This window comes from Cupressus sempervirens, chromosome 9 (genome assembly GCF_028749045.1).
Source record: "Cupressus sempervirens isolate cs-2001-9-10 chromosome 9, ASM2874904v1, whole genome shotgun sequence".
Lineage (NCBI taxonomy): Eukaryota > Viridiplantae > Streptophyta > Pinopsida > Cupressales > Cupressaceae > Cupressus > Cupressus sempervirens.
Window position 1 is genome coordinate 12162290 of NC_143126.1, and position 11696 is coordinate 12173985.

The 11696-nt window shown below is 33.5% G+C and overlaps 1 protein-coding gene across 1 annotated transcript; it reads right to left on the bottom strand.

Annotated features, from left to right (window-relative positions):
- Window positions 1–6114: 6114 nt before the first annotated feature.
- Window positions 6115–11329, bottom strand: LOC149537395 (uncharacterized). The gene is made up of 2 exons (XM_089802887.1): window positions 10981–11329; window positions 6115–8755 (listed from the first exon to the last, which is right to left on the bottom strand). The coding sequence occupies exon 2, from the start codon at window positions 8729–8731 to the stop codon at window positions 6203–6205; it is 2529 nt and encodes an 842-aa protein (XP_089659013.1). The 5' UTR covers window positions 8732–8755; window positions 10981–11329; the 3' UTR covers window positions 6115–6202.
- Between the last annotated feature and the right edge of the window lie 367 nt (window positions 11330–11696).

Consider the following 11696-nt stretch of genomic DNA (forward strand, 5'->3'; position numbering starts at 1 on the left):
TATGTTAATTCCAAAAGGTATCTGAATAAACAATGATGAATGTTGTTGCTAGTAAAAACTATTTGTCTACATGTGCAAGAAAAGCACTACCATAGATGAGCATGTCAAGGAGTTTGAGTACATAGAGGGCCCATGAATCATATTTATTCAGGGCAACTTTAGTAATAGTCATGCCTTTGAGAGAAAATGCCTCAAATTCTTCTTATGCCACTAACATATATTAAGTTTTCATTGCAAAATTCCAATGATCGTAGGCCCATTTCAAGCTACATTTTAATATAATGCATCCAACATAGAAACTAGTATCAATTGTTTCCTTGGTTTCATTTTGAGTGAATGATTAGCACGAAAATAGAAAATATATTGAATGTTGTGAAACATTATTGTAATTTTTTGAGCTATCATAATAAAGTGGATACATGCTTACATTACTAACTAACTTAGCTTCATTTAAGTACATATTTCATGACTTCATATATACATAGATTTTTTCAGTTCTACATAGATGGACTTGTCTCTTGTTGAGTCTAGTGAGTAGAAACTAGAACCCTATTGCAATATATAGAAATTGTATCCTCCACAGACAAGAGACAAACATGCATGACATGAATTATTTTATCAAAGGTATTATCCTCTATTTTTACCACTAGAAGTTTTTCATACACATCAGTTTTTAATTTCAAGTTGATTATATTTATGATCAACTTGAATACAAAGAACATTCAAAGGAATAACTTATAGCATAAAAATGGAACTTATTATGCATTACAAAAAAAACGTGTTGTCAATCATTATCTTTTGGTGGACGAAATGAAAAAATAAAGCTTCTTAACTATACTTGAGAAAAAACAAACTTCAATCAAAATTGTCTAAGCAATGCAAGGAATGAAGAGCATGCAAAAACAATTGGTTAATGGAAGAACTGAATGATCAACAAGATGATTAGCATCAATCATCAACAAGCTCATGTTGATTTTCCAAAGTTTATGAATGCCTAGATTTTGGAGCATATCAAAATACTAATATAAATTATGTTTGGATAAACAAAATAGTAGTGTTCAACTATATTGAAAAAGTAATGTAATGTACAGAAACTATAGATTGAATCAACATTAGAGGTCCTATATGGAAAAATTCAAATAGAAGAATGAGATCAATCAACCTATTTTGAAGAGAGCTTGATATTAACTGTCATAGAATTTCAAATTGAGAAGCAAAATATTAAATACTTGTTAGGATTGTGGAAATGTATTAGTGTATATGAATAGTAGTGTTCAACTATATTAGAAAAGAAATGTCATATAGAGAAAGTCTAGATTGAATTGGTATTGGAGCTACTAAATGAAAATATTCAAATTGAAGAATAGGATCCTCAACCTATTGTGTAGAAGATAACTTAGATCTCAATTCTCATGGAATTTAAAAATAGGGAAGTAGTACTCTATAGAAGATAATAATTACCAATAGTGTTGCTAATAGGTTAAAGAAGATTTAAAGTATAATGTGTTTGGTAAAGTTTATTGGGACTATAAGTTTGGTTGGGTATGTAATATAATGATAAAAACTTTAGGATTAGGGATTAGTATAGGGGTAAAACGCCAATAGATCATATACATGCATGACATGTTCAAGCTCTAACTTGAGTAAAAAATGGTTTATAAGTGTGCGAGTCGATTTTCCAATTAACTTGATTTAAAGGACATTAAACTTATTTAGTTAAGAATGGACATAAGAGAAAAGAACAAACTAGTTATGGCTAGAGAGATGGTCAAAAATATTTATTATAAATATATTCTATTTAAATTATTAGTCTTTTTTTTGTTTCTATCTTCCAATAGTAGTTGCATATATCTCTAATTTCTATCTTTCAATGATGGTTGGAAAGATGGCTGCAACCAATAAGATAGTGAATCTATTTTTTGAAATGAGTCTTCTAACTCATGTAGCTATTACTTGTGAGGCTCTTGTGTCTGTTATTATGGTTTATGAGGCTTTTCTGTCTGATGATGTGGCTTTTGGCCCACCTCCTAAGCACATTATGATTGCTCTAGGTGTCTCTCCTAATGTGGCCCTCCATGTTACAACTCTTATTGATCCAACTAGGAAAACATGGAAACCTATTGTATTTTGTAAGATCGAGTTTTTTCCCCTATGCTAAAGGTTTCTTCATAACTTCCATTGCTTCTTTTGAGGACAAATATTTGATTTTTAGTCAAATTTGAGCCTAAGGAGAGCACTTTATCTCATTAAACATTGGTCAATTTTGTTATATCCTCCTATTGAACACTTTATTTGTATTTATTTTAGGCTAGATTGCCAAATCTTTCCCTCTAATTTTGGGAGGGGACATGTTACAAGGCCATTAACAACTCACTTGGATATTTTTTGAAGGTTGGCGAATCACATATAGGTCATTCCATCTTTTCTCGCATTTTGGTTAACATTGACATCTCCAACCATCTCCTTGGGGATGTGGTCTAACATCTCCAACCACCTCCCTGGGGATGTGGTTTTGATGGTAGGGATCAACCTTGGACACAACTTTTGGAGTATAAGGATCCTTTCCTTTGAATGTTGTTTTAGTTTCATGATTAGACACTTGGCTTTAGAGTACTCACTTATGCATTAGAAAGGAATTACTACTTGATGGAAAAATGACAAGGAAGATCACTTGATTATTGAGGCCCCTTATGTGGATCACTCTTCTCAAGACCCTACCAAATGTCCTTTATATATGAATCTATCTTGCTAAAAAATTCCTATTGGTCCTTGCCCATCTCATCTTAGTTTAGGGATTCTCCCCAACTTTGGCCTCCCTTTATGCTTCATGCTCAACTTGGCAAGATTTGGGTGCATTCACACAACTTCTACCTCTTCTTATGGTCACTCTTGTCCCCACTTGTGTTGTTATTGATTCCATAGTGGGGGTTTCATCACATGTTTCTCATGGCAATGGATACTTCGAAAATAGTTCATAGGAGGAAGAAAGTTCCTCCTCCTTCCCCTTTTCTCTTTTTGATGTTGTGAAAGAGAACTATATTGCTTAGTGTCAAAACCCTCGTGTCTCATGATGCCTTGCTCTAGTCAAAGTTTTTTGTGTCTAGGACCTTTTTATGCCTATCTAATGAAAAGAAAAAATTTATTTTTTTATCAGTAAACGACCAATTATTGTTATTTATTGTAATTAATTATTTATATTTGTGAAGAAAATTCGAACCCAAGACCTCCCACATGAGAGGCTGACAAGTTACCGTTGTGTTGTAGGCTCTTACCTTTTATTTAAATAATGTTGCAATGGAATACATATAGGATAAATTGAGTATAGTTTGGTTGTGAACAGACTTAGACTTGTAAAATTTTAAAATACTTGTTATAGTACTCCAAACAAGTATTTGAAACCTTTAGATAAATAAATATGAAATTTTACAAAATGCCTTTTCGTTTAAATTTCACATATATAATAATTTATTTATAACACTTGCTTTGCTCTTTTCCAATAATCAGCACACTATAACCTTTATTGAAAAATCAATTGTAGCATTGGATAAATAGTTTTAAAAACCTTAATGAAGCTCTAAATCAACTTTAAAATCTTTGAAAAATAAAATTAAAAGTTCTTTTATTTAAACTAAAATTTATTTATTTATAAATTATAAAGGGGTTATAACTTTTTCTATAAATACTTTTTTTTCATCAACCTATTACAATTTTTTAAAGAATGTCTAGTTATTAGTTATTAATTGATTGATGTTATTAAAATAAATCAAATGATTTTTAGGGGCCTTTTTAGCATACAAATCTTAAAAAGATACATCTTTAAATGCAACTGCTATTACTAAACTTCCATAAGCTTCAACTTCATTTTTTATATTTACAACTGTAAAATAGTTCTGTTATATGCTCATGTTGGATGAGGTTGAGCATAGAATCAATACAAATAAGTTGAAGGCCCATGCTCCTTACAAAATTTCTTGTCACTTTTATCGATGTTGTCATCAACAACTAATTTAGCCTTTATGTAAGCTTGACTAATCTTAAAAAAATCAAAAGAGAGGTTGTGAGCAGGGGGCATTACATTGCAATGGGGGTTGCAACAATCTCTCTCAGAAGTTGGTCACGAAGGGATCCTTCACATAGCCAGTTAACAGGTTAGCTCTCCTCCATTGTACTGTTGTAGAACATTAGAATATATGGATATGGACTGTATGTTAAATTTTTAGAATATATGTTGTGTATGTTAAATTATCTGTAAATATAAATTCTTATTTTTATTTATGAAGAAAAAGGAACTAGTAGCTGAACATTCTAATTTTGCTCTTCTCAAAATCTTATATAAAAATTTCAGATCACTCCTAATTTTTATCAGCAGCTTACTTGACAAGTCCTTTACTTATAACTAATGTTTGTTAAGGTGTCTAAAACAGTTGTCAAAAAAATGAATTATATCCATGCACTAAATCATGTTTTATTGGGGTACAGATGTGTCATCACATGATTTTTTGCTTTTTATATCTAATATATACATCTCATTCTATTATAATCATCACCACTAACAACTTTTAAGTCGCAACAATTGATACAATATTCTCCAAAATATTAAACATTAGATCAACAAGTACTATCACAACTATTAAAAATTATATAATTACGGCAAAAAATTTCAAAAATTTTGTTGTTTTCGATCACAAAATATATAGATCATAAAGATCAAATGCTGAAAATTTAAATTTAGTCAATAGTACAATTTGCAAGAAGGATGGCCGCATCTATTGACTGTGTGCCATTTGACTTAATAGCCTTGCCCTCACAACATTATCTATATCATAACCCTGCCAACCATAGAAAAATCAACACCTCATTGAACTCACTTAAAGACCCCGTCAATCAAGCCATTCAATCCTGAGTGCCCGCAACAGATTCCTTGAAATCAGTCTCCCCTGATATAAATCACCCGAAATTTCCACAGTGGAATGGGCCTTTCCCATTCCCTACTCTTTCAATACGTCCGTTATATTCCTAAGGAAGATGGATGTTTTGTACCTGCTGTGGACTAATTCTTAAGTACCTTTGCATATGGTTGGCATTCTCCACCAATGGCCAATCAATAACAGAACTTATCCATTTGCCTAGCTTGAGGTATGTTTTGATATTCATTTCTACTCTGCCTTCTAGGACTAAAATTGTGAACACTACTCGAATTCCTTATGTATCGACCAATTACGCCGAAGCTACCATCATTGACATGAAAATTACATTTCATTCCATGATTTTTAAACCCGGGGTTGTTCCTCATCGTTGATTAGGAGGGTGGATTTCCATGGATATGTTTCGGGTGATAACCTGGACTATTCAAAGGACAAAAGCATAGATATCTCGTAAGTTAGCATTTTAAGCGTACTTCTCAGTAACATACTCCACGGCGACAATTTAATCAATGTATTTAATACACAAACTCACAATGGTTATACACGCGTTTTATAATGTATGGTCAACTAGAAACGCATATTAAATTGTGCATCAATTATAGAACGTCGAATACACAATTAAACACAGAAATACAGACTTTGGGAACAAACTTGGATACCAATCGCAATTATATGAGTAGTAAATGGTCTAGACCATCTATGCAACCATTCCTATGACTTTCACTTTGTTATAGGAATACCCAGCAAATTTGAAAAACAGTATTACTACTGATAATCTTCAAAGGCAAACACGCGCCTGATAATTATGATACTGCAGAATTTTTCAATCTGCAAACGCTCTGGGATAGATCATCTTGAACATAAGATAAAGCACTCATATGGTCTATAATTATAAAGTTGGTGAACGGGAACACCGAGAATTTAAAAAAAATGAAAAGAACATTATCATTATCCTTTTAACAAACCAGGGAGAGACAGAGAGACAAAAGTAAAGCAAATAGAAGTATACAACGCACATGGTTGAATGTTATCACAACTGATCATCTTCATATCATTGAACTTGTTAGTTATAAAAAAACCATCAAAACTGCATTACATTTTGTCAGCTGGAAAACACTATGTATCTGTCAATGAACTGGTATTAAAATCATCAAGCACAACAATTGATGGACAGATCAGTAGAAACGAATTGAAAAAACCATCAGAATATCCTTTTAGTTAAACAGAAGCTTAGTACACAGAAAACAACATGCAGAAGTGTAAAGTCACAATGAATCCTATTTTGAAAACTTCAGATATGCAGCAAATGTAGCTGCAGCAAGCACACCAGCTGACGCTACCCAACCAGTCCACACACGATGCAGCTTCCTTAGTTTCTTATTCTCACCTGGCCCTGAATGTCGTTGCCCTAAGAACTCTCTGCTTCTTATATCATTCTTGAAATCATCCAAAGAGCTTTCTAGTGACTCTATTCCCTCCTGATTCTTTCCTCCTGAACCAAGAGTGAGATGTGCAACTTGAGCAACAAGAGAGTTGTTTTTCTCCTCAAGGAACTTTTTATCTTCATCGAGTCTTGAAACTTGATATCTTAAATCACTTAATTCATTGGTCAAGGCCTCGGTGAAAACAGGAAGCTTTACCAAAAAATCATAACTTTGGCTTTCTTTCTCCTCTGCAAAAGCTAAAAACTGGCTTTGCAGATTAAGCACTCGCTCTTCAGTAATGCAAGCAGTTTTCCACAGCTTTTTGGAGGAGGAGTTCGCGGAGAACAAGTCATTTTCAAGTTTTTGAGTTTTTGCAACCAATGACATTAAGTCTTGATTCAGGACCTTTTTTTCTTCTGTTATCTCATGTAGCTCATTTGCCTGTTCCTTATTGTCTTCTTCAATTTTCCTTAATTTGGCTGTAACTTCATCATATGCTCCCCTTGCTTTTTCCAACTCGGTAAAAAGTTCTGATACCTGTTCCTCTAAGCATAACACTCTCACCTTCCCACTAGACAAATTCAATTCCTGCATTTCTTCATATTTCTCGGTAGTCTCTGCAAGACTTTTACCCAATTGTTGATTCTCATCCTTTAATTGTGTATTTTCAACGGACAATTCAATCAGCTGTTGATTGACGTTGTCCTTGTGCTTGTTAAGCTCAGCCGTTATGGCCTTGTGTGCTGAACTTGTTGTTGATAAATTCTTATGCAATTCTGAGACCTGATCCTCTAAATCTAACACTCTCCTGTCTCTTAGTAAAAGTTTTTCCTGAATTTCCTCAAATCTCTGTGTTACTTCGTCTAGCCTCCATATAACAAAGACTTTCTCACTCGCATTGAAAGCATTCTCCTTCTCCAATAACTCTATCTCCTTCCTGTGCTTCTCACTCTCAGTGAGCATTTTTATTGCCTTTTCATCCAGTTCACTACATTTTCTTGTAAACTCTGTATGCAGTGACTCAAACTCCTTCATAAGCAATCCCTTCTCTTCCACTACCTTCACATGTGTTCCTTGCATCTCTTCAAGAAGCTTTCTCAACTCCTGAACCTCATGGTCAAGTCCAGCATTTTGGGCAATCAGTTCTTCCCCCTTTCCAATCTGGATTTCAAGTAAAGACCTTGTGTGGTCTGTATTCGTTTGTAGCCATCCAATTTCTTGCTTTAGAGACTTTTCATAAACTTGATATTGATGATTCAACACTGAATATTGTTCGCTACCTTCACTGACCATATGTTGAAGTTCATCAATTTTTTTTTTCAATGTCTGGTTCTCTTTAAGCAAATCTTCCAACCTCTTTGCGGACAAAGCTTCTTGTGACCGCCTCTCATCTTTGATAGAGGCGAGAATGTCATTACACTCCATCAATTGGACCTTTAATGAATCGCTATCAATGGACATTTTTTCATATTTGCTGTTCAATCGACTGATATCTGCTTCACTTTTTTTCAAAATGTCTGCAGCTTTTTCCTCAGATTTGCACAATGCAGATAACAATTTGTCCTTTTCAGCTTCCCACGCCTTCTGTGACACTTCATGACTTCTACGCATTTCCTCGATGTCCTTTACTTTTGCACCAACTTGTGATAAAAGCTTGCCCTTTTCAGATTCCCAAGACAACCGAGCTTCTCCTGACTCTTCAGAAATAGCCTGCATTTGTCCCTTCAACTGCAAAATGTTAGCTTCCAGGTTCTTTCTTTCTAAACACATTGCTTGGAATTCGTCTTCTTTCTTTGCAATGTCTTCCTTCAACACCTTAACATTATCCTTTACTTCAGATATTGCAGCTTGTGATTCGTTTTCCTTCTTTATAATCTCTTTTTCAAACTCCTCTTTCAATCGCTCTTGCACTTGTTTTTCAACCTCGGCAACTTTTGCATCAAGCGAAATAAGTGTTTCCTCCCTGAACTTTGCGATAAGCTCAACTCTCTCAGCATCGAATGACCTGCAAGCTGCTTCTGATTGTTCTCTCAAGTGCATAACATGAGATTCCAAGCTATTCTTTTCTTCAATCACTACTCTGAGTTCACCTTCTTTCTTTGCAATTTCTTCATTCAGCCTTTTCTCAGATTCAATAAGTGCATCTTGGGCTTCTTGTTCCTTCTTTAACAGGGCTTTTTTTTCTTCTCTTAAAGTTGCAACATCTTTAATGAGTCTATTATTAAAGCCCTGCAAGGTGGATAACTTATCATCAGTGTTCAGATGAACAACGGAGTTGCTGCTTGTTGGCACAGATTCTCCATTTTCAGCAAGTGGAGGTCTATCCCAAGTTTTATTTTTGTTAGAAGGCTTTCCTTGTTTATTCTGATTTCCTTTCTTCATTTCGTCCACAGCTTAACACCGCTCCTGCAAGAAAACAGAACATAAGGGGCTGGACAAAAATAACATAGATCATCAAGAAACTACCATAACCCTAAAAGATACATCCCTGTCCCATAAGGATAAAGAAGGGTAAATCCATGTTCCATAAGGATAAAGAAGGGTTATGCCTTCTTATGGGTTGTATTTTTTAACCTCACCCAACAGAGCAAAACAGAGGACCATTTTCAAGACTAGGTTCCAAATTCCAGATCCTCTAGAACATAGCCAAACTACACGCTAAATGTACCAGTAAACTAAATAAACTGTTGAAGGCCAGAGTAAAAATAGCAGACCCTCTGTAATATATGCCGCCAATTCACATACAAAATGCATTTATTATTAATTTATGTATAGTTTAAAAAGCTTCAGCTCAGGATATATCACAGAACCTCTGACCTTTTCCAGGACTACGTTTCCAAATTACAGGTCCTCTACCGTTGAAAGGCAGGGTACAAATAGCAGACCATCTGTATTCTATATCTACAATACACGCTAAATCTACCAGTATTCTGCTAATTAACATACAAAATGAGTTCGATAATCATTCATAATTTAGAACGCTTCAATTCAAAATACATAGACATTTTTTAGGTAAACAAAGAAGCATCAGTAGAAATATATCACGAAATTGAATCTACAGAGGTGCGATTGAGAAGCGAAAGATCTACACAGGAAAAAAAAATTGGAAAAGGCAAACCCATCTTAATAAAAAACAACATCAAATAAAATTTAACATGAAAAACATAACTTCCATTCTTTTATTTTTCACAATCAAACATATGAAGAACTATCACGCTGAAATCTCTCAGAAATCAAAAGTAAGAGCACTGGAAATTCGAAAACTAATAAATTATGTTTGATACCTAAAATTTAGGTGCAGAAATAATGGAGAAGCTCATACGAATATAAACAATTAAAAATAAATTTTGGGTATTGGCATAAGATAATGAAAATATATTTATCGAACCTTGCAATATTGCACATTGTAAGTGTTAGTGATTATTTTTCTTTTTCTATAATGTATCTTTTACAACCAAAAAAAAATCTATTCCTCAATATAAACATAATAACAACAATCAATCATTAACTTTAAAAGTGATAATAAATCTAAAAGCAAAAACACCTGTAAACACAAAAAAAAAAAATTTGTTAACTATACACCGCTACAGAATCAAGTCACATGAAAAATGTTCTCCAATTAAAATTAATTTAAAGTTTAAGTTATCAAATAACTTTGAGATTAAAGACGTCAACTCGGTAATTACAGTGAATAAGCCGCTTACGAGGGGAATTCACCAAAACAAAAGCAGCAGCTGTTAAATAGAGGAAAAGGCCCTTATATGTTTAATGAGGTCAAAATGAAAAAGCGGAATATACAGCAAAAGAATCCAAAAAAATAATAGCAATCTTAAAGCCAACTGATGTCATAAACTTCAATTTCAAAATAAACAAAGAGTGATAAAGAGAACAAAAGAATGTGGGGCATAGCTGGGAGGATGAGAGTTCGATGGGAACAGTTACAACATTTTAGCGAATATTTAGAACGTTGAGGAAGTTTCAGCCTAAATAGTTACGCTAAACACTATGATCATCAACATTTCTCAGGTTATCTTTGGGAGCTCTCGTGAGGTTTCATATGATAATCTTACTGTAAAAACATATGAAAAAAATTGGAGCGGAACCCTTCTCGAAACGGGCGGGAAAAAATATATTTGAAAATATAGTTGAAAAAACACAGAAATAAAACTAATCAGCCAGAATATAAAAGATCAAGAAAGTGGAAAGGCAAAACCCGAAGTTTTGATAGAGAAAGCCTCCTAACTACGGAGAATAAAAAACAACACCCAGATTCAGAAACAGAAAAGAAAATACAGAGTACTCCGTAAATAAACTGCAATGAAAACAATATTTGATCAAAGCCCTTAAAAGTATTTTGAAATATTCACAGAAAATGCACGGCTGAAAAAACAACCAAGCCAGAAGGAAAAGCAATAACTCGGAATCAACCTATCGGAAAAAGGATTAAGAAGAAAAAATAAGCTCCTATAAATTCCAGAGGACAACATTAGTGAAATGAAACACCGGGATAAATAAATATATAGAGAGAAAATAATGCTAGCCCAGAGAGGAAATATCCGAAACGAAAACGGAAAAAATACAGAGAAAAAGCAGAAGGAACGAAAAGCATTAAGTCCAAGGAGATTACATACCTGTTTGTTTGTTGTTTCTGCTTCTGAAAATGCAATCCAAAATGAAAGGGAAAGAACCCTTTGCTGGTTTTTTATACTCTTTTATTGACGACTGAATTCAAATTTGAAAATGGCGTTTGATTTATTGAAGTCCTAACAGTAAGCTGACAGGCCTTCCACCATTGGAGAAGGCGATAAGGATAGAAATATTCTGGCCACATTAAATACTTTGATTGGGGTTTCTTTATGCTTCGAATGGAGAGATTTGTTTTCAAATCCCACCAAACACTACTGATTTGGAATTTCAAACTAATCCTAACAAACACTCTTCAATTAGGCAGCGGAGGTGGTGGTCTAGTTTAATTTGTGTGGAAGGTCAAACATATAGGTTGCTGAGTTAAACATTTTTTAAAATTCATAGATTTCGTAATTTTCTATTGTTACATTTTATTTTATTTGAGAATTATTGTGATACTGTTATGAAAAATTATTTTTAAGCTTTTTAATTAAATTTATGGTTTTTTTATAAGTGGTAGCTTAGAAGAACATATCTTTTATAAAAATGGATGGAATAATTAACGTTTAATATATTTAGGTGATGTTCAAATTCAATGGGTCTTTTTGAAAAGTGTCTAGTTCTTTTATCAAACTCTCATTGACCCATGTTTTGTGAGTAGTAGTTTAGAAGAAAGTTATCTTATGAGATAAATGGAATACTTAACAGTCATTACATCTAT

What these genes read in the sequence shown, in the direction of transcription:
- LOC149537395 (XM_089802887.1), bottom strand. Translation starts at nt 8,731, where the DNA reads ATGAAGAAAGGAAATCAGAATAAACAAGGAAAGCCTTCTAACAAAAAT.